Source organism: Hemitrygon akajei, chromosome 24, assembly GCF_048418815.1.
Source record: "Hemitrygon akajei chromosome 24, sHemAka1.3, whole genome shotgun sequence".
In the NCBI taxonomy this organism is placed as follows: Eukaryota; Metazoa; Chordata; class Chondrichthyes; order Myliobatiformes; family Dasyatidae; genus Hemitrygon; species Hemitrygon akajei.
Genome location: NC_133147.1, coordinates 53,161,793 through 53,188,933, shown reverse-complemented (window position 1 = coordinate 53,188,933; position 27,141 = coordinate 53,161,793). Strand labels below are relative to the sequence as shown.

Below are 27,141 nucleotides of genomic sequence, written 5' to 3'. Positions count from 1 at the left end.
TTGGTCAGACTGTACAACGCAATCACAGTGGGTCAAAGGGCCTCACTCTCACCATACTGGTCCTTCTTCCATGTTCTTGGTGTTCTGTGCACCACTCTCCACTCCAGGTCCCTGATGGAAAGAGGTAGCCCACCCTCCCATGTCGTCAAGGGATGTTGATCACCAACATGTCCCTCAGCCCCTGGTCTGGGAGGAGATGGAGGGGTCAGGAGCGTCATTCCCCAACTCTGGCCCTTCCTCGGGGAAAACCTGGTGCAACGAGGTGGCCGGGAAGCCCCTGAAGACCCAGCGCAAGTCCCGGCCAGCGAGGATGCAGACAAGGGGGTCGGGGGACCGTTGAAGAGGACAAGCCAATGGTAACATACCTGCAATCCCAAAGGATGGGATGGTGGGGTTGTTGTAGGCCCCCACTAGGACACAAGCAGTGACGGGGAGATATCAGATGACAAAACCCATTTCGAGGAAGTTAGGTTATGATACCAAGAGAAAACACTCTGTGTCTGACCCCAGGAGTAGGTGATGGGACAGTGTAGAGGGAGCTTCACTCTGTGTCTGACCCCAGGACTGTGTGCTGGGACGGTGTGGAGGGAGCTTCACTCTGTGTCTGACCCCGGGAGTGTGTGATGGGACGGTGTGGAGGGAGCTTCACTCTGTGTCTGACCCCGGGAGTGTGTGATGGGACGGTGTGGAGGGAGCTTCACTCTGTGTCTGACCCTGGGAGGGCGTGATGGGACGGTATAGAGGGAGCTTCACTGCGTCTGACCCCGGGAGTGTGTGATGGGACGGTGTGGAGGGAGCTTCACTCTGTGTCTGACCCCGGGAGTGTGTGATGAGACGGTGTGGAGGGAGCTTCACTCTGTGTCTGACCCATGGAGTTTGTGATGGGAAAATCTAGTGAAAGCTGCACTCTGCGTCCTCGAGAAGGGTCTCGGTCTGAAACGTTGATTATTTGTTGGTTTCCATAATGCAGTCTGACCTGCCTGGTTCCTGCATCACTTTCGAGTGTTAACCTGGATTTCCAACATCTGCAGAACCTCCGGTGTGTGCTCTGTGTCTGACCTTTTAGCGTTTTGATTATACCCAGTGAGAGCCCTTATGACTGAGGTTAATCAGGCTCTGGAAACCTCATTAACACAGTTTTCTGGTTCTCTCGCATCCTCAATGTGGGGTCGGGGTTTCACGTCTCCAGGTCTCAGGGATCAGACGATGCCCGCAGTTTAAACATTTGCTGCTGCAGAACCAGTTTCGGACACCAGGTGCAGACATCGTCAGGGGATGTCAGTGTCGAACAGGATGGCCATTTCAACTGCAACCATTCCAACGCAACAGACAAAAAAAATACAGGAGGGACTCGGGAGGACAGGCAGCGTTTATGGATGTTAATAGATAGTGGACGTTTCCTGCCGAGACACTTCTTCCAGACAGAGAAGGAAGGGGGGGGCGAAGGCATCAAATAGAAAGGTGGAGTTAAGGGTTCAGGAGGCATCCTTCATTAGAGACCGATATCAACCAGGACGTGCCCTCTTATTGCTACCATCAAGGAGCAGTTACGGGAGCCTGAAGACACACGCTCCAAGTTTTTAAGGAGAGCTTTCCCTCTGCCATCAGATTTCTGAACGGACCATGAACACTACCTCACTTCTCTTTCCACTACTTGCTTCATTTAATTTTATATATCTCATTGTAATTTATATTATTTGTTAATGTTCAACACTGATTGGCAACTCCTTCCACACTGCTGGTGCCAAACTGTATCGGTCTCTGCCGGTCCTTTGGATGCGCGGAGAGGGGGAGCCTGCTACATGGGCAACAGCGTGCTCTCCCTATCGTACTGCCCTGGCGTGCGTATCCAGACAGGTAGAACGCAACATCCATGGTCACCCCGACCAACAGAGGCCTCAGAACTACCGCAAAACAAATTTTATGCCACTGAGATGAAACCTGACACAAACACGACAAAATCTGCAGATGCTGGAAATTCAAGCAACACACGCAAAATGCTGGTGGAACACAGCAGGCCAGGCAGTATCTATAGGAAGAAGCGCTGTCGACACTTCGGGCCGAGACCATTTGTCAGGACTAACTTAAAGAAGAGATAGTAAGAGATTTGAAAGTGGGAGGGGGATGGGTAGATCTGGAATGATAGGAGAAGACAGGAGGGGAGAGATGAAGCTAAGAGCTGGAAAGTTGATTGACAAAAGGGATCCAAGACTAGAGAGGGGAAAGGATTATGGGATGGAGGCCTCGGGAGAAAGAAAGGGGGAGGGGAGCACCAGAGAGAGATGGTGAGCAGGCAAGGGGTGATTGTGGGAGGGAAAGAGAGCAAGAAAAAAAGGAAAATAATAAATAAATAAATCAATAGATAGATAGATAAAGGATGGGGTAAAAAAGGGAGGAGGGGAATTAAGAGAAGTTAGTGAAATCAATGCTCATGCCATCAGGTTGGAGGCTACCCAGATGCAATAGAAGGCCATGGATTGACATATCAGAATGGGAGTGGGACATGGAATTAAAGTATGTGGTCACTGGGAGATCCTGCTTTCTCTGGCGGACAGACCAGAAACGGTCTCCCAGTCTGCGTCGTGTCTCACCAATATATAAAAGGCCACACCGGGAGCACCGGATGCAGTATACCACACCAGCTGACTCACAGGTGAAGTGTCACCTCACCTGGAAGGACTGTCTGGAGCCCTGAATGGTGGTGAGGGAGGAAGTGTAAGGGCAGGTGTAGCACTTGTTCCACTTACAAGGATAACTGCCAGGAGGGAGATCTGTGGGAAGGGATGGCTGGAGCGAATGAACAAGGGAGTCGAGAATGGAGCAATCCTTGCGGAAAGCAGAAAGAGGAGCGGAGGGAAAGACGTGCTTGGTGGTGGGATCCCGATGGAGGTGGTGGAACATAGAGAATTATGCATTGGACGCGGAGGCTGGTGAGTGGTAGGTGAGGACAAGGGGAATGGGGTGAGAGCAGGGAATGTGCGTGAAATGGGAGAGATGCGTTTGAGAGCAGAGTTGATGGTGGAGGAAGGGAAGCCCCTTTCTTTAAAAAAAGAAGACATCTCCTTCATCCTAGAATGAAAAGCCTCAACCTGAGAGCAGATGCGGCAGAGACAGAGGAATTGCGAGAAGTGGGTTGCATTTTTGCAAGAGACAGGATGGGAAGAGGAATAGTCCAGGTAGCTGTGAGAGTCTGTAGGCTTATAGAAGACATCGGTAGATAAGCTGTCACCAGAGATAGAGACAGAAAGATCAAGATAGGGGAGGGAGGTGTCGGAAATGGACCAGGTAAACTTGAGGACAGAAGCAGTGCCAATGCAGTCATCGATGTAGTGAAGGAAAAGTGGGGGACAGATACCAGTATAGGCTTGGAACATGGACTGTTCCATGAAGCCAACAAAAAGGCAGGCATAGCTGGGACCCATACCGGTGCCCATGGCTACACCTTTAGTTTGGAGGAAGCGGGAGGAGCCAAAGGAGAAATTATTAAGAGTAAGGACTAATTCCGCTAGATGGAGGAGAGTGATGGTAGAGGGGAACTGGTTAGGTCTGGATGCCAAAAAGAAGCGGAGAGCTTTGAGACCTTCCTGATACAGTACTGATAGCCAATCTGCTGTAGCGCCAGTTTCGGACACTAGATGGAGACATTGTACACTGATAAGCGCAGGAGGTTCTGCAGAAACCCACAGTGACACACACAAACTGCTGGAAGAACTCAGCAGGTCAGACAGCATCTCCGGAAAGGAATAAGCAATTGATGTTTTGGGCTCAGACTCTTTATTAGGCTTACTGTGTTTGTGGAAGGATATCTGGGACCAACATGAAGCTAAATTGATTTAATTCCCTGCTAGCTACAGGATCCATATTCATTCATCCCCCCCGACCCCCACCACACTCACTTGAGACTTCAGACGGCTTGCTGAGGCCCCTTTGGGCCCCTTCTCTTCGAAAGGATGTGCTGAAACTGGGGAGTGTTCAAAGGAGGTTTATGAAAATGGTTTTAGGAATAGAAGTCTTATCATGTGAAGCATGTTTGATGGCTCTGGGCCTGAATTCACAAGAAATTCAGAAGGATAAGGAGTGACCTCATTGAAACATCGAATGCATCATTGAGTGAATGTGGAGAGGATATATCGGAGAGTCTAAGACCAGGTGGCACAGCCTCAGAATAGAAGATAAGGAATTTCTTTAGCTAGAGAGTGATGAATCTGTGAATTCTTTGCCAGAGGCCACTGTGGGGGAGGAGGGGTCATCTTTATGTATATTTAAAGCAGAGGTTGCTTGATTCTTGATTAGTCAGACCATGGACGGATAAGGGGAAACGGCAGAGGACTGGGGCTGAGAGGGAAATTGAATCAGCTTTGATGAAATGGCTGAGCAGAGTCAATGGCCTAATTGTGCTCCTATATCTTACAGTCTTATGCTCATGTGACAGTCAACAGCATCTTAAACCATGTGTGCTTCCCCCACTAGCCATGGAAACTGTATCAGCCGACCAGTGTCCGCTGTACAAAAGCTTACAACACACATCTCCATTGCATATTCTGCCATCATTTGAAATGCATAGCCTCTAGTCCAATCCCGCATATCCTCAGTGTGGCAGGACGTCCAGACAGAAAGTAGCACTGACTGCCTCCGATCAGACCCTGTCTTTCCCATGCACGTCCACCCTGGATCCTGCTCTCTGTTGAAAGTGTAACTCACCTTCCCCGGGCTCTCCGGTTCAGTTCAGCTTCCTGGGCAGTCATATTCAGATCCAAAACTCTTGCGACCAGAAGGAATCAATCTTGAACAAGGACCTGCGCGGCGACTCAGTTGGGATGGTCTGACGCTCCAGGGCGAGACACGCAGCGAACCTTCTGGGGGAAGTTCAGTTTGGTGCCTATGACATGTCTTACATTAAGCAAGCAGTTAGACCCATGAGAAAAAACTCACACCCTGTTTAAAATGAGAAGTCACTCAATATGAGGAAGTTTAGTCAATGGTGCGAGGAGATCACACTGAGAAAACAGCTGAGAGCAACAGACCATATCTGACTTTCCCAGAATTGTGTGAAGTCACAGTGTAGATGGAGCTTCACTCTGGGTCTGATCCAGGGTAGTGGTGATAGGATGGCACAGAGCAACCTTCACTCTGAGTCTGACCCTCGGAGAGCTGAAGCAATTCCGCAGGTCCAGCAGCATCAAAGGAAATGAATAAACAGTCAACGTTTTGGGCCAGGACCCTTCTTCTGGACTGATAAGGAAAGGGGAAGGTACCAAAATAAAAAAAATGGGAGAGGGGAAGGAGGACCAGCTCGAAGGTGATGGGTAAGCCAGATGGGTGGGAAAGGTAAAGGGCTGGAGAAGTAGGAATCTGATAGGAGAGGAGAGAGGACTGAGGGAGAAGAGAGGAAGGAGGGGACCCAGGGGGAGGTGAGGAGAAGAGGTAAGAGACCAGAGCAGGGAATAGAAGAAGAGAGAAGGGGAAGGGAAGAAAGGTTACCAGAAGGAAAAATCGATGTTCATGCCATCACGTAGGAGGCTGCCTAGACAGAGTATGAGGTATTGTTCCTCCTCCCTGAGGGTGCCCTCATGGTGGACAAAAGAGGAAACCATGTTGGAATGGGAATAGGGACAGAAATCAAAATGGCTGGCCACCAGGAAATTCCACCTTTGGCTGATGAAATGGAGGTGCTTGACCAGGTGGACTCACAAGTTAACTCATGTCTCACCAATGCATTGGGATATATTAACTAAGTTGCCATACAGAGACCGATAGAAGCCTGGAATAGGCTGTGGTGGCAACAGATACCATAATAGTCTATGATAATTCGACACTCATGGAGGGATGTGGACCATGTCCGGACAACAATGCTTAATTTAATTGGTCAGACTGTTCAACGCAATCACAGTGGGCCAAAGGGCCTCAATCTTACAATACTGGTCCTTCTTCCATGTTCTTGGTGTTCTGTGCACCACTCTCCACTCCAGGTCCCTGATGGAAAGAGGTAGCCCACCCTCCCATGTCGTCAAGGGATGTCAATCACCAACATGTCCTTCAGCGCCTGGTCTGGGAGGAGATGGAGGGGTCAGGAGCGTCATTCCCCAACTCTGGCCCTTCCTCGGGGAAAACCTGGTGCAACGAGGTGGCCGGGAAGCCCCTGAAGACCCGGCGCAAGTCCCGGCCAGCGAGGATGCAGACAAGGGGGTCAGGGGAGCTGTTGAAGAGGACAAGCCAATGGTAACATACCTGCAATCCCAAAGGATGGGATGGTGGGGTGGTTGTAGTCCCCCACTAGGACACAAGCAGTCACAGGGAGATATCAGATGACAAAACCCATTTCGAGGAAGTTAGGTTATGATACCAAGAGAAAACACTCTGTGTCTGACCCCGGGAGTGTGTGATGGGACGGTGTGGAGGGAGCTTCACTCTGTGTCTAACCCTGGGAGTGTGTGATGGGACGGTGTGGAGGGAGCTTCACTCTGTGTCTGACCCCGGGAGTGTGTGATGGGTCGGTGTGGAGGGAGCTTCACTCTGTGTCTAACCCTGGGAGTGTGTGATGGGACGGTGTGGAGGGAGCTTCACTCTGTGTCTGACCCCGGGAGTGTGTGATGGGACGGTGTGGAGGGAGCTTCACTCTGTGTCTGACCCCGGGAGTGTGTGATGGGAAGGTGTGGAGGGAGCTTCCCTCTGTGTCTAACCCTGGGAGTGTGCAATGGGTCAATGCGGAGGGAGCTTCTCCCTGTGTCTGACCCCGGGAGTGTGTGATGGGATGGTCTCATGGGAGTTTCACTCCGTGTCTGATGGGGCGGTGCGGAGGGAGCTTCGCTCCACCCCTGATTTTGGGAGTGTGTGATGGGCCTCTACGTCTGACACTGGCACTGTCTGGTAGGACAGTGTAAAAGGCGCTAACTCATTCGATTTTACTTACGAAAGAACCTTCCCCCAATGTTACACTGCTCCAAATTGTTCTATGTTACATTCAATTGTCAGGGTGCCTAGGATCTTTGGTGAATTGGCTTGCCCACTGACGACATGGGGTAGTGGTGAAGGGGTTTCTCTGGAGGGAGGTTTGTAACCAGTGTTTTTCCATGGGGGGATGGTCCATTTTGTAGGCTGTTCTCTGTCAACGATATACTTAGAACAGGAGACATAGGGACAGAATTGGGCTGTCCTGGAAAGTACAATCTTTGACATCTACAGACTCGATAAGGCCATGATACCATAAGACATGGAATTATAATTAGGCCATTAGGGCCACCAAGCCTGCTTCACCATTCCATTAATGAGCAAGTGTACAGGTGTACCTACCTAATAAAGTGTTCCCTGAGTGAAGGCTTGATCCAAAAATGGGCGGAGCAATGGCAGATGCAGTTTAAACTGAAAAAGTAGGAGCTGTTGCCTTTTGGAACCTCAAATGTAAGGGGTATGTGCACAGTTAAGGGCAGGACTGACCTACCGAGTTCTACAGAGTCCGAAGACATAGTTCCTTGAAAGTGGCCACGGAATTAAATCAGCTGATTTAGATCTTACCGTTCCTTGCCTTCCAGTATTGCATAGCTACTCAGCCCAGTGGAGCTATTCCTAGAAGGGAGGAGGCGGATTCATCATCATCATCATCATGTGACATGTCCTATGACGGGGACGATTGTGGTTACAATGACTGATTGTTCTTAAATTTTTCTACAGAAATGGTTTGCCATTGCCTTCTTCTCGGCAGTGACTTTACAATTCGGGTGAAGCGATCTGGAATCTCGTCAGACACTGTCTGGGTTGCCTCGTTTAACTGGGTTGGAACAAAAGTCAGTGAGCTGCCCCAGACGGGACACAACAAGCCCCTTCCCCAGAGGTCCCAGCTCTCCCATACACCCCAGCAACCAGTTTAACTCGGAGTTTAATTAATTACTGTATTAATCAGTTTGGAACCACGTCGAGGGCCTGTTGCTCTGCTGTCCTTTTCTAACGTTCTCTGTTCTGTTCCTGGTCTCAGCTTACTCCGTCATTTTCTAAGACAAACAATCAACCTTGGACAACTCTCCCTGCAGCTAAATCCCTCAGATCCAAGGCAGCATCCTGGTGAATTTCTTAACTCTTTCCAAACCCTTCCCAGAATCCCGTGAGCTCTCCAAATGTGAATGAAGCAAAGCTTTACGTAGCCACATCACCAATTTTCACTTTTATATTCAACACCACAACTGATAAAGGCAAGTGTGCCGTACACCCCCTTTAACACAAGCCGAAAGAGACCTCAGGAAGGGAATGAGGAAACCTGGGAGGGGCCCTGGCCAAGTAGGATTGAGGTGAATCCCAAGGCATTCTATACATTCATCGAGAGCAGGAGGATAACTGGGGAGAAGGTGGAACCACTCGAGGTAAAGAAAGGAACATTTACCTGGATGCAGACAACCTAGTGAGGTTCCCCATGAGGACTTTGCTTCTGTATTTACCGAGGAAAGGATATGGAGGACCAGGAGACCAGTGCTGAGTGTATATTTATATGTTAGGGCTTATAGAGGTCAAGGAGGAGGAAGCGTTGGGCCTCCTAATATTAAGGTGGATCGTTGCCCTGGGCCAGATGGGATTTACCCCAGGGTATTGAGATGAGATTGCTGGGACCTTCACCAGTATCTTTGCGAGCTCTCCGGGCACAGGTAAGGTCCTGGAGGACTGGCGAGGGGCTAATGGTCTACCTGTATTTCAGAAGTGCACAAGGGAACTGTAGACTGGTGAGTCTCAGGTCGGGTGTAGGAGAATTGCTGGAGAAAGTTCTTAGGGACAGGATATATGAGCATTTGGAAACCCATGGCCTAATTAGGGAGAGCCGGCATGGATTTGTGTGGGGCAGATCAGGCCTTACCAACTTGACAGAGTTTTTTGACAAGGTGATGAGAGAGGTTGATTGGGGTAGTGCAGTGGATGTTGTCTACACGGATTTTGGTCAGGTGTTTGACAAAGTCACTCCTGGTAGGCGCATCCTGAAGATTAGGATGCAGGCGAATTGCCTGCTTCGATTCAGAACCCGCCTGCGCATCGAAGACAGAGGGTAGCGGCTGAAGGAACTTATTTGAGCTGGAGGTCTGTAACTAGCAGTGTTCTGTTGGAACACAGGGATCCGTGCTGGGACCTCGGCTGTTTGACCTGGATGAAAATGTACTGGGTTAGTAAATTTGCAGATGATACCAAGATACCAAGGAGGATGTACTTAGAGTGTGGATCAGTACGTGGAACTACGATGTTGCGGCCATTACAGAGACTTGGATGTCTCAGGGGCAGCAATGACTCTGAGTGTGCCAGGCTTTAGATGTTGGGGGAGAGCTGGGAGCTGGGGGAGTGGCACTGCTAATCAGGGATAGTTTCATGGTTGCAGAAAAGGGGGAAGTCATGGAGGGATTCTCCACTGAGTCAATGTGGGTGGAACTCAGAAACAAGAAAAGGACAATAACTCTGCTGGATGTTTTTTATAAACCGTCCAATAGTAACAGAGACATCCAGGAACAGATAGGGAAGCAAATTCTGTAATGGTGCAATAATAATAGGGTTGTTGTGATGTGTGATTTCAGTTTTCCTAATATTGACTGGCATCTCCTTAGAGCAAGGGGTTTCGATGAGGTAGAGTTTGTTAGGTATGTACAGGAAGGTTTTTTCTGATGCAATATGTAGATATGCCAACGAGAGGAGAGGCTGCACTTGATCTGGTATTGGGAAATGAACCTGGTCAGGTGGCAGGTCTCTCAGTGGGAGAGCATTTTGGAGGTCGTGATCACAACTCCATCTCCTTTACCATGGCGCCGGAGAGGGATAAGAGCAGTAAAGATTTAATTGGGGTAGGGGGAAATATGAAACTTGGGAACATAAATTGGGAGCAGATGTTCTCAGGGAAATGCACAGTAGAAATGTGGCAAATGTTCAGGGAACATTTACATGGCGTTCTGCATAGGTTTGTTCCATTCAGGCGGGGAAAGGATGATGAGTAAAACACTCAAGGTGTACAAAGGATATGGAAAAACTAGTTGAGAAGAAACGAAAAGCTTACAAAAGGTTCAAGAAACTAGGTACTGTTAGAGCTCTAGAAAATTACAAGGGTGCTGGGAAGGAGCTCAAGAATGAAATTAGGAGAACTAGAGGGGCCATCAGAAGGCCTTGCTGAGCAGGATTGAGGAAAACTCCAAGGGTTTCTACAAGCATGTGAAGAGCAAGAGGATGAGCCGTGTGAGAATAGGACCAATAAGGAGTGAGAGTGGAAACACATGCATGGAGTCAGAGGAGGTAGCCGAGCTACTTAATGAATACTTTGCTTCAGTATTCACCAGTAAAAAGGACCTTGGCAATTGTGGCAATGACTTAAAGTGGACTGAAACGCTTGAGTGTGTAGACATCAAGAAAGAGGATGTGCTGGAGCTTTTGAAAAGTGTTATGTTAGTTAAGTGGCCAGGACCAGTCGGGATATTCCCACGTCAACTGTGGGAAGCAAGGGAGGAAATTGCTGAGCCTCTGGCGATGATCTTTGCATCATCAATAGGGACAGAAGAAGTACCGGAGGATTGGAAGCTTGCAAACATTGTTCCCTTGTTCAGAAAGGAAGTAGACATAACCCAGGAAATTATAGACAAGGAAGTCTTACTTCAGTGGTGGGCAAGTTGTTGGAGAAGATTGAGAGGCAGGAATTATGAGCATTCGGAGAGACATTATCTCATCTGGGATAGTCAGCATGGCTTTATCAAGGGCAGGTGAAGCCTTACAAACCTGATTAACTTCTTTGAGATGTAACAAAACACATTGATGAAGGTAGAGCAGTCGATGTAGTGTATATGGATTTCAGTGAGGCATTTGATCAGGTTCCCCATGTGAGGCTCACTCAGGAAGTAATGAAGCATGGGATCCAAAGAGGCCTCGCTTTGTGGATCCAGAATTGGTTTGACCAAAGTAGGCAAAGGGTGGCTGTGGATGGTTTGTCTTCTGCATGGAGGACGGTGGCCAGTGGTGTTCTTCAGGGATCTGTTCTGGGACCCCTCCTCTTGGTGATTTTTATAAATGACCTGGATGAGGAAGAGGAAGCGTGGGTTAGTCAGATTGTTGATGACACAAAGGTTGGGGGTGTTGTGGATAGTCCGGAGGGTTGACAGAGGTTACAGCTCGACATCAACAGGATGCAGAACTGGGCTGAGAAGTGGCAAATGGAGTTCAGCCCAGACAAGTGTGAAATGATTCATATCAGTAGGTCAAATTTAAAGACAGAACATAATATGAATGGTAAGACTCTTGGCAGTGTGGAGGATCAGTGAGATCTAGGGGTCCATGTCCCTAGGACACTGAAAGCTGCTGCTGACAATGTTGTTAAGAAGGCGTATGGTGTGTTGGCCTTCATCAACTGTGGAATTAAGATCAACAGCCATAAGGTAATGTTACATCTATATGTAATACCCTGGGAAAGGTTTCACTGCTAATGTAGTGGTTTTTCTGTAGCAGCAGTGTTTGGGTCATGAGATAGAGATAACGGGGGCTTTCAAATATGCACCATCCAATGGAGGGAGTGTTTTTTCTTGTTGTGCGCCTAAGAACAAGGTGATCCAAGTCTTTTGTTCGGTGAGAGATGAAGAGAGAATTTGCCTGAAAGGAGAAGTTGTAGCCAGCAGGATGGAGTGGACTTGGAGTTAAGAAAGGCCGGGGAAATTGATGGAGGACCAACGGCAGGAAAACCGTGAGCTCCAACTTGTCCACATTAGACCGTTTCATTAAAATGGGCCGTTTTCCTTTTGTTTTCTTTACTGACCCTTTCGTCAAATTAAGAATTATGAAGCTTAATGGTTTAATTCCCATATGGTGCAATGCCTGTTCTTTCATGGTACTGTTATTTCTGTTATTTCGTGGTACTGGTTTGTAACGGGAGATCCAGTCACCCAGCATCCACACAAACTAGAGATTTTTGCACCTCCATTCCACATACTTGGTGGAGCCAGAGACTGTCTTCCCTAGACTAACACAGCCGGCTGAACCTGAGGGTGACAATTGTGTGGGTGTCGTTCCAGTGGTAGAGTTGGATACAATTCGGTCTTTTAAGGGACTTGGAGCTTAGCAAAATAGAGGACTCTGCGGTAGGGAAGTTCTAGGCAGCTTCTAGAGCAGGTTACATGGACAGCACAGCATTGTGGGCCAAAGGGCCTGTAAAATGCTAGATTTTCTATGTTCTATTGGTGGAGTGATGGATAGCGTATGAGACTGGCAAAGCATACCGCGCGATATACTGATGATCAGTTGGGCTGAGAAATGCAAGGTGGAGTTTTACCCTGATAAATGTGAGGTGCTGCACCTTGGCAGGGCAAATTTAGAAAGACAGTGCACTATTCAGGGCAAGATTCTTAATCGTTTTGCTGAACAGAGAGAACTTGGGGTCCAGGTTCACAGATCCATGACACCGGCCACACAGATCAATAGGGTGGTTAAAAAGGCTTATGGGATGCTTGCTTTTAGTTCACAGCAGACTGAGTTCAAGAGGTTGTGATACAAGTTTATAAAAGTCAGGTTAGGCCACATCTGGAGTAATGCATGCAGTCCTGGTCACCCGGCAAAGGATGTTGAGCTTTGGAGAGGGAGCAGAAGAGCTTTACCAGGATGCTGCCTGGTTTAGAGGGCATGTGCTATCGGGAGAAGCTGGACAAACGTGGAGTGTTTTCATTGGAGCGGCAGAGGCTCAGGGAAGATTTGATTGAGGTTTATAAGATTATGAGACTCATAGATAGAATAGACAGGGAGTATCTTTTTCCCAGGGTAGAAATGTCTACCAGAGGGCATGCATTGAAAGTGAGAGGGGGTAGGATCAAAGGGGATGTGAGGGGTAAGTTTTTTAACTCAGGGAGTGGTTGATGCCCGGAATGTGCTGCCTGTTATGGTGGTCATGGCAAATGCATTAGAGGCTTTTAAGAAACGTTTGGATAAGCACGTGGATGTGAGGAGAGAGAGGGATATAGACATGGAGAAGGTAAAAGGGATTAGTTTATTTGGAGGGGTTTGATTTAGCTGGTTCAGCACAACATTGTGGGCCGAATGGCCCATTCCTGTGCGCTACTGTTCTCTGTTATCAGTCTATCTACTCGTGTGACCACTTTCAGGGAGCTGTGAACTTGACCACAACATCCTCCTATTGTTCATCGGTGCTCCTTACATTCCTGCCATTTACTGGATACTTTCCCTGAACTTTTCATCCTGCAAAGTTAAACGCCTGTCTTCATCCAGAGTTTGCAATCCAAACATCAGTTAAAACCAATTCCTGAACCCGGCTGGAAGCCTGAGGAGAGTTTATTCATCGTATGCACTGGGAAATCACTAGATCCTTTTTTTTAAATGCCTCATGTTCATCTGGATTAAACTTCATCTGCCATTTCTCTGCCCATATTGCCAACATTTTTATCTGGATGGTTGAAATGTGATTTAAATGAATCCTTTTGAATATTGGAAGGCCTAGAGAGAATGGACATGTCGAGGGTGTTTCCTATAGTGCCGGAGTCTGGGACCAGAGGGCACAGCCTCAGAATAGAGGGAAATCCCTTTAGAACGGAGGTGAGGATTAATTTCTTTAGCCAGATGGTGGTGAATCTCTGGAATTCTTTGCCACAGACAGCTGTGGAGGCCATGTCATTGGATATATTTAAAGTGGAGGTGGATAGATCCTGGATTCATCAGAGAATTATTGGTTAATGGGGAGAAAGCAGGAGACTGGTGTTGAGAGGGATCATAATCGATGTAAAGGTACAACAGACTCAATGGGCCACATGGCCCATATATATATATATATATATATATATATATATACATACTTACTGTAATTGAGTTTTTTTCTCTATTGTTATGTAGTGCAATGCATTGTACACAGTCAATAAATTTCTCAACATCTGCCACTGATTCTGATCCTGGTTCAATACAATACCTGGGGATTCTCTTTTATCCCGCTCACCAAGGAGACTTTTGGCCACCTTCAACCCCAGCTTGAGTTCTTTCCTGCATACATTTGTCTCTCATCCTCACTGAAGGGTCGTTCTCTCCACAGCGGCTGCAGGATTGGACCAGGGGATCCACAGTTAAGCCTGTGTGGAGATACCTTCAGTTTAAACATCTGCTGTTGCAGAACCGGTTTTGGGCAACAGGGGGAGGCATCGTAGAGGGATATCTGTGCCGAGCAAACTGCTGAATTCAGCTGAATCCTTTCTGTACGTGACCCGTATCCCACCATTCCCTGCACGATCATGTGTCTACATGCACTCAATGGCCACTTTATTCGGTCCCTCCTGTACTGAATAAACCGGCCACTGAGTGTATGCTTGTGATCTGCTGCTCTATCCCGTCCACTTCAAGGTTTGACGTGTTGTGGTCTCTGTTGTAACGAGTGGATATTGGAGATACTGCCACCTTCCTGACAGCTTGAGCCAGTCTGGCCATTCTCCTCTGATCTCTCTCATTAACAAGGCTTTTTCGCCCACACAACTCAATGGGTGTTTTTCATTTGTTTTTGCACCATTCTCTGTAAACTCTACAGACCCCTGTGTCTGAAAATCCCAGGAAATCAGCAGTTTCTGTGATACTCAGACCACCCCATCTGGCACCAATAATGCATTCTACAGTCAAAGTCACTTCGATCACATTTCCTCCCCCATTCCCGTGTTTGGTCTGAAGCTCTTGACCATGTCTGCGTGCTTTTATGCGCTGGGTTGCTTCCTCATGATTGGCTGATTAGATACTTGCACTAACGAAGAGTCCACAGTGTGTAGAAGTCTCTAGTGTCGCGGTTAGCACAGTATGGGAGACCCGGGTTCAATTGCGGCCACTGCCAGTAAGGAGTTTGTACATTCACCCAGTGACCGTGTGTGTTTCCTCCAGGTGGTCCGGTTTCATCCCACAGTCCAATGACATACCGGTTGGTAGGATAATTGGCTATTATAAACTATCCTGGGATTAGGCAGATTTAGATCAGGCGATTGCTGGGCGCTGTGGCACGAAGGACTGGAAGAGTCTAATCTGCGCTGTAACTCAATAAATTCATTAATTAAACAGGGCGGTGCTTCCACTACCACCTCCCCCCATGGCAGCCCACTTCTGGCACCCAGCACGTCTCCTTTAAACTTTCCTTCCTCTCCCCTTGAAATGAAGCCCTCTTTCCGGGGGCAGGAAGAGAAATTAATCATCACTGTCCATCCCATCCATGCCCCCATGATTTTATAAACTTCCAGCAGGTCTCCCCTTAGCCCCTGGAGAAGACGATCCAGTTTGGTCCACCCTCCCCATACGGATCGATCTCTACCCTCCCCTGGTGTTGTGCAAGTTTGTCTTTGTAAACCAGGGGATCCCACACTTTTCTGTGCCATGGTCCAATCATGCAAGGGGTCTCCCCGGACCCCAGGGTGGGGACCGCTGTTGTAAACACAAGAGATTCTGCAGCTCTTGCTAACTCTTCCAGAGCAACACGCACAAAACGCTGGAGGGACTCAGAGGAGCGATTGTTTGCACATTTTGCGCAACGTCGTATGGCGTAGGCGATCGCGGTCTGAGATCAACATTGTTCTTGGCAATTTTCCTACAGAAGGGGTTTGCCATTGCCTTCTTCTGGGCAGTGTCTTTACAAGACGGGTGACCCAGGTCATTTTCAATACTCTTCAGAGATTGTCTGACTTGTGTCAGTGGTCACATAACCAGGACTTGTGTTCTGCACCGGCTGTTCATATGACCACCCACCACCTGCTCCCACGGTTTCACGTGACCCTGACTGGAGGGTCTACAACTTCCCAAGGGTGACCTGCAGGCTGGTGGAGGAAAGGGGAACCGTAGAGATGTATCTCCACCCCACCACCCTAGGAACTATGGAAATAGATAAGCAGTCATGTTTATTCATTTCCATAGATGAATAAACATGTCTTTTACTCATTTTATTAAGAATTTTATTTCATAATTTTATTTTTAACAAATAAACAGTCCTGGTGAAGGGTCGTGGCCCAAAACTTTGTCCAGCTCACAGCTGGAGTACAGTGTCCAGTTCTGGTCTCCACACTACAGGAAGGAGGTGCCTGCACTGGAGAGGGTGCAGAGGAGATTCCCCAGGACGTTTCCCAGGATGGAGTGTTTCGATTATGAGGAGAGACTAGAGAGGCAGCGTCTGTTCTCCCTGGAGTGGGGAATGTTGAGGGGTGACCTGTGGAGGGTGAAAAAATACCGCGCGATGGAGATAATGTATCTGGTCGCCATGGCAATGAAGAAGCCGGGCCCAGCAGGCAGTGAACCAACTTGGCCTGAACTCACACAGAGGGTCCTTTGAGCCGGGGCAAGTTTTTATGATAGGACGCTATCTGGCGACTGCGGGGAAATATTCAGTTAGTTGCTCAGGGGTTGAACAGATCACAGGCAAATCGGTGGTGGGGGGCGGGGGTCAGTGGTTGGCTATCAGCCGAGGATTTTGGTTCACCAGGCCTTGAACAGTGGGCCTTGTAGGATTGGGACAATGGTAGGCAGAACAGTGGAGGGGTAATGTGTGTGATAATGGCGGTAGGTGACAGAGGTGAAGATGGATAAAGGAGTATCAATGGCAGGACGGAGCGAGGAGCCAGCATTGGCAGAGGGAGAGCTCTCACACTCTGGCATCCGTACTGGAGCTAGTCTTGATGCGCATCCTCCAGATTGACTCCGTCCGTTCCTCAGCAAAGGCCAAGCGGAGCGAGGTGCACAGGGAACGCCGGAAAACCTGGCGGAAGTCGCGGCCGGCAAAGACATAGAGGATGGGGTTCAGGGCACTGTTGAGGGAGACTAGGCCCATGGACAAGTTATCCCAGACCCAGGCCACATGATGTTTGGAGAAAGCCTGAGCTAGGCCGCAGATGTTGTATGGGAGCCAGCAGAGGAAAAAAGCGGCAACTACAACTGCAATGAGGCGGACAGGCTTCCTGGTCTTGCTGGACTTGGCGAACTTGCCCCTCTGCAGCTTCTGGCCGATCAGGAGGTAGCAGAATGCCATGATGAGGAAGGGGATGATGAAGGCAAAGAGGGCCCGTGTCACCTCCACCACCTCCCTGGTCCGGTCTCCAAAATAAGTCCCGGTGTAGTTCAAGGTGCAGGAAGTCAAGTTGAACTCAGGGTCGAAGTACATCTTCCGTGTCAGCAGAGTGGGCAGGCACATGAGGAAGGCGAGGCCCCAGGCCGCAAGGCAGGCCGCACGAACCCAAGGCAGGGACCGGTGAGTCTGGGACCAAACGGGCCTAGTGACGGCCAGACAGCGGTCGATGCTGATCATGGTCAATAGGAAGACGCTGGCGTACATGTTGAGGATGATGGCCGAGGGAAGGAGCTTACAGAGGACATTGGCTCTAGGCGAGGATTTTCCCATGGCAATGTTAGCCATCTGGAAGGGGAGGCTGAGGCAGTAGGTCAGGTCTGCCACAGCCAGGTTCAGGAACCACACCGTGTTGACGCTCCGCTTCATCTTGAAGCCTGTCACCCAGATGACGGCCCCGTTGCCAGTGACACCCAACAGGAAAGTGAGGGCGTAGACAAGGATGGACAAGGTGGAGGCTGCTGGCAGTTGGGTCCCAGAATCCTCAGGTAAGTTCTCATCAGAGTAGTTTCCAAAGGAAGACATGTTGCTGAAGTAATCATCTCCAGAATACATCATGCTGAGCCTGGAGGGGAAGATATTGTGGAGGTGAGAGAGGTTGGGAATGGAGGGAGGGGACAAGGAGAAGGAAGGAGGGAGATGGGTGAGGCAGGGTGAGATGGGGGGAAAAAGGGAAGATGGGGTCAAAAGTAGAGGTGCATGAGAGAGGAGAGGTTGGTGAAGATGATGGAGGGCAAAAAAGGTGTGAAGGGAGGGGAAGAGGAGGAACTGAAACGGGGGGTGAGGAGGTGCAAAGGGAAGAGAAATGGATGGGTAAAGGGAGGATGCTGGGTGCTGAAAGGTGGAAGGAGGGGCAGAGGAGACAGAGAAGGGAGGACAGGAGAAGATTTGATGGAGAAGATGGTGGGGGATGAGGAATGAGGACAGATGAGGGAAGGGAAGAGAAATGGGAGAGGGAGGGAGTAGAGAAGGTGACGGGAGGAGGGGAGGGAAAGGGAAGACTGAGGGGGGGTGGGAAGGGGAGGGGGAAGAGGGAAGTGGAGGGGTATGGGATGTACAGAAGGATGAGGAAAGGGGAGAGTGAAGGAGAGGGGATGAGGAGGAGGAGGGGAAAGGAAGAGGAGGATTAGTAAGAGGAGAAAGGGGAGGGGATGGGGCAGACATGAGAGGAAGTGGTTGAGGAGGAAAGGGGAGGGGAGAAGAAGGTGGGAAGAGGAGGTTGGGGTAGGAGGAGGGAAGGGGTGGAGGAGGGAGGGTGTGGAGGAGGGAGGGTGAGGAGGAGGGAAGAAGAGAAGGGACGAGAAGAAGGAAGAGCGAGGGGAAGGAGGGGAAAGGAAGGGGAGAAGGAGGGGATACAAGGAAGTGGAGGAGGTACAGGAAGCAGGGTTGAAAGGGAGGAAGTGAAGGAAGAAAGAGGGGAGGAAGAGCAGGGGAGGAAAGAGAAGGATTGGATGGGAATGGAAGATGAGGAGGAGGGAGGGTAGGTGAACAGGAGGGAAGGGGAGGGTGAATAGGGTGGGCAGTTATAGGGAAGGGAAGGAGGGGGAGGAAGAAAGAGGGGGTGGAATAGTAGAGAAGGGGATGAAAAGGAGGGAGGGGAAGGAAGAGAGAAGAGGAGGAGGAGAGAAGGGGTGAGGAGGAGGGAAGGGGAGGGGAGGAGGGAATGGGAGGAGGAGCAGGAGGAGAAGGGAGGGGAGGAGGAGTGAAGGGATGGTGAGGGGGAGGAGGAAAGTTGGAAGCATTGCGTAGGAGACGGAAGGGTGAAGGGAAGGAGGGAGGGGGTAGAAATGGGGTGTGGGGAAGGGAGGTTGCAGTACGTGGCAGGGACAAGCAAAGAGAAAGGGGGATGGAGGAAGTGAGGTGAAGTGGGGGGAGGGTTGAATGCAGGAACGATGGAAAGAATAAGGAGGGAAAGAGGGGAAGGTGAGTGGCAAAAGGTGGAGGGGGCAGGGGAAGAGATGGAGAGGAGGGAAAAACAAAGGGTGGGGTGAAGGTTTGAAGGGGGTGGGAAGGAGAGGGGCCTAGATGGAGAGAGGTGGGTTGGAGGGAAAAGAGAGAGAGGTTGGAAGTAACACCCATCTCCCCCCTCACTGCCCCTCCTGCACCACGGTGCTCACTCCTCACCAGCCCTCACACACCGCATTGGTTCTCCTCCCTGACAGCCCCTCCAGCCCCACAGCAGAGACGGGAAATGGACAGGGAAGGGGAAGAAAGTGGCCTTCAGTGTGACACTCCCTCCTCACCTCCTCACCCTCAGCACGGCACTCCCTCCTCACTGAAATGAACGCAGTGCGCTCCACCATCCTCACCTCCCCCAAATCACCCCACCCTCTCCCTCCCCACCATTCATCATCTGCTGCCGGCCCCTAGGGACCCCAGCTCCAGCATTCCTTCCTGGGCCCCCACCGACTCACCTTGGAGTCTGCTCTCCCTCTCGATGAAGTTCAGCCTCCCCGGAATCTCTGGCTCACTCCGTCCCCCCGGGCAGCTCGGGAGAGTTGGACTCAGATCCCAAACTGCTGCGACCACAGCAACCAATCCTGAAGATGAACTGTGCAGAAACGAACGGAAGGGCTGTCCGCAGCCCCGGTAGAGCAGGGAAGGGAGAATAGGACGCTGGTCCGGGAGCAGTCCAGAGAGTGGAGTTGGTCCCGTCTGAGGCTGAAAATCACATCAGTGTTACTTTATCACTTCTTTTTAATCCCTGGTGTCCAGTTTATCAGCTCAGTTCCTCAAACTGAACTCAACGGCAAAGCATTGAAGAGAAACCACAGGAGTTTCTGAATGAGAGAGAAAAGAGTAGACGTCCCATCACACACTCCTGCGGTGAGGCACAGGGTGATGCTCCTTACGCACCATCTCATCACATGCTCCTGGGGTCAGAAACAGAGTGAAGCTCCCTCCACACCATCCCATCACTCACTCCCGGGATCAGACACAGAGTGAAGCTCCCTCCACACCATCCCATCACACACTCCCGGGGTCAGATACAGTGTTAATCTCCCTGCTCACCATCTCACCACTCACTCTCAGGGTCAGACACAGAGAGAATTTCCCTCTACACATCTGATCCCACAGTCCCGGTGTGGAGCGGGAAGATTAAGTCAGTGGGGTGGGGTGGGAGGGGGGTCGGTGGTGTGGTAGATATTGACAATCATCAGTCACGAGATTTTGCCTGTTTGACTGAGCTGGGGTCCACCGTTGGGAGAAGAGGTTGTGCACAAGAACTTTGGTTGTTGGGAAAGAGTTCTGTCCCTCTGGGAGCAGAGGAACTCCTGCTGTAGGTGGCAAGAGGTGTCTGTGGAACTGTGAGGCACAAAGGAGCAAAGACTGTGACAGTCCCATCATGAACACTTGCTGAAATCCCTCCCCTTCCCAGTTCCCTTGTGAAGACAGGCAATACCTTGGACATTTTACTTTAAAAGTCTGTGCAGCCCGCAGTCGACCTCTGTGAGGAGATCTTCTCCCAAACTCTGGACCCACACGGGAGAGCGTCACTGTCTTTGCTCCCACTCCCCACAATCCATCTCCCCTTTCCTGGGCCGTGGGCTTGTTTTCAAAGCGATCGTTTCTCTTTTTTGCCTACAAAGCATTCCCGACGTCTGCTTTAATTTTACTGGTACAGTGTTTGTGGCAAACAATGTCCATAACACAATGTTTATATTAGGATATAGGATAAAAATGACATAAATAAAATATATATTCAAAAGATTCAAAGTACATTTATTATCAAAGGCTGTATAAATTATAAAACCTGGAGATTTGTTTGCTTCCAGGAAGCTGCAAAGGAAGGAACCCGAAAGAACCCAATTAAAATATAAAGACCAACCCCCAACGGGCACAGAGAGAGGGGGTGGGGGGGTGGTGGTATCTTGCAAACAATGGAAGCGAGCATTCCAAAACAGATTGAATCCTTGGATTCAAATCCCCGGAGCACCCGGATGACCCGGAACCCTCCAGATCAGTTCATCATTTCAGCAGGACAAATTGCCGAAAAGTTCACAGACATGAAGCACAGCAGCGAGGGGCGATCTATCACCCTCAGCACCACAGAGACAGGAGGAAACATCACAGGATATACATTTGTTTTGTCCATAATTGTGAGTTGTTACATACCCCGTGGGTATCCTGTGACTGTCTTATGACCATGATGTAATTGAGTATCTGGTGAGCACGGTGTAATGGTCTGGTGTTGGAGTGGTGATCTAATTTCCCACCAGTGTGAGGTCACATGATGACATGTTTCAACAGATATAAAATGAGAAAGCCTGCTGTGACAGGGGACTTTTGAGTTCAGTCATTGTGCAATTCGTCAGTTACTCTGTTATGCTGAATATTTGTCTCAAGGCGCAGTTTTGTTTCAAACTGGAGATTTACTTCCTACTGTAAGGTACTGAATCGTTGTGCCGGCAGTTTTTGCCAATTGCTTCCAGTTGTTTGATGTGTCTTTGATTTAATTTTAAAGCCTAAGTATTGGAGAGTGAAGACTTTACAAAAGTACAGGAACTCGAGTAAAGTTCGGCAGTTTAATACAGGATCGACCTTATTGAGTCTTCGTTCAGGAAATAGGGACCTGCATCTGAGATAGACCCTGCCTGTAAGAGTAGAAAGGGTTGTGCAGTGTTAATTCACCAAGATAAAGGTCAGTTCCTTTCAGCCGTTTTTACTTCCTTCGTCATGAATCCTTCAGACAAGGCTTAATTCGGCTGGGATTAGCAGTAATGTCACGTGGTCGAGGAATTTGTTATGTCAGGAAAGTCTCTCCTAATTGACTGTATAAATCACTGGACTTTCGTAGTTGCCACTTTTAAGACTGTTTTCGCATTTACCACTTTAAGACTGTGTTCACATTTACCACTTTAAGAACTGTTCCAAAGTTGCTGTATAGCAGTTCACTTCCGGTTAAGTTAGTCATTGCTTTACTTTTCATTTTTGTTCAGCAGAGTTTAATAAATAGTTTATTTGTTTACAAAACTTGACTCAATTCTATATTCATTGCTGCCAGATGCGTATCGTAACAGTGCATATTTGTTTTGTACATACAGTACATTATATATATGTGTGTGTGTGTGTGTGTGTGTGTGTGTGTGTGTGTGTGTGTGTGTGTGTGTGTGTGTGTGTGTATGTACATCTCTGTCTATATTGCATATTATACCACAGTGCATGGGTTTTCCACTTTAAAAACCTTCCCATAGTGGACACAATGGACAACCTCTCTGTGTGTATGTGCACATGTATAGATATTTTTGATTTTATTTATTTTTTTACTGAGCTTAGTCACAGAACAGTCCGTTCCAGTCCTTCGAGCCGCGCTGCCCAGCAGTCCCCCGTTTTAACCCAGCCTAATCACGGGACAATTTATAATAACCAAATTAAACTGCTAACTCTCATATTCGCTTCCCCCTCCCTCCCACTCAACTCTCTCGCATCTCCCTCCCTCTCGCCCTCTTTCCATCTCTCCCTCTTTCCCTCTTACCCTGTCTCCTCCTTCTACCCCTTCTTCTCTCCCTCCCTCCCCTTTACACTCCCTCCCTCCACCTCCACTTCCTCTCACTTCCTCTTCCCCTCCTTTCCTCTCCCTGACTCCCTCCCTCTTTCCCTCTCCCGCCACCTCTCCCTCTCTCTTCTTGTCTCCCTCCCTCCCCTTCCCTCCACTTCCACTCCATCCCTCCCACTCCCCTCCATCCCTGCACTTCCCTTTCCCTCCACTTCCTCAACCACTCCCTAACTCCCCCCACCCTCACAACTGGTTTCCATGGAAGTCCTATGGGCAGTCAACTGAATGAGAGGAGGATAGTGATCCTAGGGTATTTATCTTTGGATGAAGAGGAGGGGGAAGTTGGTCGGAAGACACTACAGTCTCATCAAGGACAGGGGAAGCAGACGGACCAGTTGTCTCAGTTTCCTCCCATTTTGTGGACTCTGAACTGAATCTTACTCTTGGACAATCTAATCAGAGCAATTGAATGTGGACACAAGAAGCTTCAGGAAAATCTGAGAGCATCCTCAGATGAGAATGTAAAATGCCAGCCCTACCAAAGAGGCGATCTGGAATCTCGTCAGACACTGTCTGGGTTGCCTCGTTTAACTGGGTTGAAACAAAAGTCAGTGAGCTGCCCCAGACGGGACACAACAAGCCCCTTCCCCAGAGGTCCCAGCTCTCCCATACACCCCAGCAACCAGTTTAACTCGGAGTTTAATTAATTACTGAATTAATCAGTTTGGAACCACGTCGAGGGCCTGTTGCTCTGCTGTCCTTTTCTAACGTTCTCTGTTCTGTTCCTGGTCTCAGCTTACTCCGTCATTTTCTAAGACAAACAATCAACCTTGGACAACTCTCCCTGCAGCTAAATCCCTCAGATCCAAGGCAGCATCCTGGTGAATTTCTTAACTCTCTCCAAACCCTTCCCAGAATCCCATGAGCTCTCCAAATGTGAATGAAGCAAAGCTTTACGTAGCTGCATCACCAATTTTCACTTTTATATTCAACACCACAACTGATAAAGGCAAGTGTGCCGTACACCCCCTTTAACACAAGCCGAAAGAGACCTCAGGAAGGGAATGAGGAAACCCGGGAGGGGCCCTGGCCAAGTAGGATTGAGGTGAATCCCAAGGCATTCTATACATTCATCGAGAGCAGGAGGATAACTGGGGAGAAGGTGGGACCACTCGAGGTAAAGAAAGGAACATTTACCTGGATGCAGACAACCTAGTGAGGTTCCCCATGAGGACTTTGCTTCTGTATTTACCGAGGAAAGGATATGGAGGACCAGGAGACCAGTGCTGAGTGTATATTTATATGTTAGGGCTTATAGAAGTCAAGGAGGAGGAAGTGTTGGGCCTCCTAATATTAAGGTGGATCGTTGCCCTGGGCCAGATGGGATTTACCCCAGGGTATTGAGATGAGATTGCTGGGACCTTCACCAGTATCTTTGCGAGCTCTCCGGGCACAGGTAAGGTCCTGGAGGACTGGTGAGGGGCTAATGGTCTACCTGTATTTCAGAAGTGCACAAGGGAACTGTAGACTGGTGAGTCTCAGGTCAGGTGTAGGAGAATTGCTGGAGAAAGTTCTTAGGGACAGGATATATGAGCATTTGGAAACCCATGGCCTAATTAGGGAGAGCCGGCATGGATTTGTGTGGGGCAGATCAGGCCTTACAAACTTGATGGAGATTTTTGACAAGGTGATGAGAGAGGTTGATTGGGGTAGTGCAGTGGATGTTGTCTACACGGATTTCGGTCAGGTGTTTGACAAAGTCACTCCTGGGAGGCGCATCCTGAAGATTAGGATGCAGGCGAATTGCCTGCTTCGATTCAGAACCCGCCTGCGCGTCGAAGACAGAGGGTAGCGGCTGAAGGAACTTATTTGAGCTGGAGGTCTGTAACTAGCAGTGTTCTGCAGGAACACAGAGATCCGTGCTGGGACCTCGGCTGTTTGAAATGGATGAAAATGTACTGGTTTAGTAAATTTGCAGATGATACCAAGATTCCAAGAGGGATGAACTTAGAGCGTGGATCAGTACGTGGAACTACGATGTTGTGGCCATTACAGAGACTTGGATGTCTCAGGGGCAGCAATGACTCTGAGTGTGCCAGGCTTTAGGTGTTGGGGGAGAGCTGGGAGCTGGGGGAGTCGCACTGCTAATCAGGGATAGTTTCATGGTTGCAGAAAAGGGGGAAGTCATGGAGGGATTCTCCACTGAGTGGAACTCAGTGTGGGTGGAACTCAGAAACAAGAAAAGGACAATAACTCTACCGGGTGTGTTTTATAAACCATCCAATAGTAACAGAGACATTCAGGAACAGATAGGGAAGCAGATCCTGTAATGGTGCAATAATAATAGGGTTTTTGTGATGTGTGATTTCAGTTTTCCTAATATTGACTGGCATCTCCTTAGAGCAAGGGGTTTCGATGAGGTAGAGTTTGTTAGGTGTGTACAGGAAGGTTTTTTCTGATGCAATATGTAGATATGCCAACGAGAGGAGAGGCTGCACTTGATCTAGTATTGGGAAATGAACCTGGTCAGGTGGCAGATCTCTCAGTGGGGAGCATTTTGGAGGTCGTGATCACAACTCCATCTCCTTTACCATGGCGCCGGAGAGGGATAAGAGCAGTAAAGATTTAATTGGGGTAGGGGGAATATGATGCAGGAACTTGGGAACATAAATTGGGAGCAGATGTTCTCAGGGAAATGCACAGTAGAAATGTGGCAAATGTTCAGGGAACATTTACATGGCATTCTGCATAGGTTTGTTCCATTCAGGTGGGGAAAGGATGATAGGGTAAAACACTCAAGGTGTACAAAGAATATGGAAAAACTAGTTGAGAAGAAATGAAAAGCTTACAAAAGGTTCAAGAAACTAGGTACTGTTAGAGCTCTAGAAAATTACAAGGGTGCTGGGAAGGAGCTCAAGAATGAAATTAGGAGAACTAGAAGGGGCCATCAGAAGGCCTTGCTGAGCAGGACTGAGGAAAACTCCAAGGCTTTCTACAAGCATGTGAAGAGCAAGAGGATGAGCCGTGTGAGAATAGGACCAATAAGGAGTGAGAGTGGAAACACTTGCATGGAGTCAGAGGAGGTAGCCGAGCTACTTAATGAATACTTTGCTTCAGTATTCACCAGTAAAAAGGACCTTGGCAACTGTGGCAATGACTTAAAGTGGACTGAAACGCTTGAGTGTGTAGACATCAAGAAAGAGGATGTGCTGGAGCTTTTGAAAGGTATTATGTTAGTTAAGTCACCAGGACCAGTCGGGATATTCCCACGTCAACTGTGGGAAGCAAGGGAGGAAATTGCTGAGCCTCTGGCGGTGATCTTTGCATCATCAATAGGGACAGAAGAAGTACCGGAGGATTGGAAGCTTGCAAACATTGTTCCCTTGTTCAGAAAGGAAGTAGACATAACCCAGGAAGTTATAGACAAGGAAGTCTTACTTCAGTGGTGGGCAAGTTGTTGGAGAAGATTGAGAGGCAGGATTTATGAGCATTTGGGGAGACATTATCTAATCTGGGATAGTCAGCATGGCTTTATCAAGGGCAGGTGAAGCCTTACAAACCTGATTAACTTCTTTGAGATGTAACAAAACACATTGATGAAGGTAGAGCAGTCGATGTAGTGTATATGGATTTCAGTGAGGCATTTGATCAGGTTCCCCATGTGAGGCTCACTCGAAGTAATGAAGCATGGGATCCAAAGAGGCCTTGCTTTGTGGATCCAGAATTGGTTTGACCAAAGTAGGCAAAGGGTGGCTGTGGATGGTTCGTATTCTGCATGGAGGACGGTGGCCAGTGGTGTTCTTCAGGGATCTGTTCTGGGACCCCTCCTCTTGGTGATTTTTATAAATAACCTGGATGAGGAAGAGGAAGAATGGGTTAGTAAGATCGTTGATGACACAAAGGTTGGGGGTGTTGTGGATAGTCCGGAGGGTTGACAGAGGTTACAGCTCGACATCAACAGGATGCAGATCTGGGCTGAGAAGTGGCAAATGGAGTTCAGCCCAGACAAGTGTGAAATGATTCATATCAGTAGGTCAAATTTAAAGACAGAACATAATATGAATGGTAAGACTCTTGGCAGTGCGGAGGATCAGTGAGATCTTGGGGTCCATGTCCCTAGGACACTGAAAGCTGCTGCTGACAATGTTGTTAAGAAGGCGTATGGTGTGTTGGCCTTTATCAACTGTGGAATTAAGATCAACAGCCATAAGGTAATGTTACATCTATATGTAATACCCTGGGAAAGGTTTCACTGCTAATGTAGAGGTTGTTCTGTAGCAGCAGTGTTTGGGTCATGAGATAGAGATAACGGGGGCTTTCGAATATGCACCATCCAATGGAGGGAGTGTTTTTTCTTGTTGTGTGCCTGAGAACAAGGTGATCTGAGTCTTTTGTTCGGTGAGAGATGAAGAGAGAATTTGCCTGAAAGGAGAAGTTGTAGCCAGCAGGATGGAGTGGAGTTGAGAAAGCCCGGGGAGATTGATGGAGGACCAACAGCAGGAAAACCGTGAGCTCCAACTTGTCCACATTAGTCAGTTTCATTACAATGGGCCGTTTTCCTTTTGTTTTCTTTACTGAC

General features: G+C 48.8%; 1 protein-coding gene across 1 annotated transcript; it reads right to left on the bottom strand.

Moving 5' to 3' along the window:
* Positions 1-6,036: 6,036 nt before the first annotated feature.
* Positions 6,037-19,685, bottom strand: LOC140715743 (C3a anaphylatoxin chemotactic receptor-like). Its single transcript, XM_073028113.1, has 6 exons — positions 19,480-19,685; positions 16,592-17,630; positions 14,883-14,911; positions 8,982-9,038; positions 7,513-7,563; positions 6,037-6,196 (listed from the first exon to the last, which is right to left on the bottom strand). The coding sequence occupies exons 2-6, from the start codon at positions 17,621-17,623 to the stop codon at positions 6,037-6,039; spliced, it is 1,329 nt and encodes a 442-aa protein (XP_072884214.1). The 5' UTR covers positions 17,624-17,630; positions 19,480-19,685.
* Positions 19,686-27,141: the final 7,456 nt, after the last annotated feature.

Coding starts and splice junctions, on each gene's coding strand:
- LOC140715743 (XM_073028113.1), bottom strand. CDS start 17,623: ATGATGTATTCTGGAGATGATTACTTCAGCAACATGTCTTCCTTTGGA. Junction 14,912..16,591: donor GCTCCAGTACGGATGCCAGA/GTGTGAGAGCTC, acceptor ATCCCAGGATAG/TTTATAATAGCCAATTATCC. Junction 9,039..14,882: donor GCCAATTATCCTACCAACCG/GTATGTCATTGG, acceptor AGCTCAAATAAG/TTCCTTCAGCCGCTACCCTC.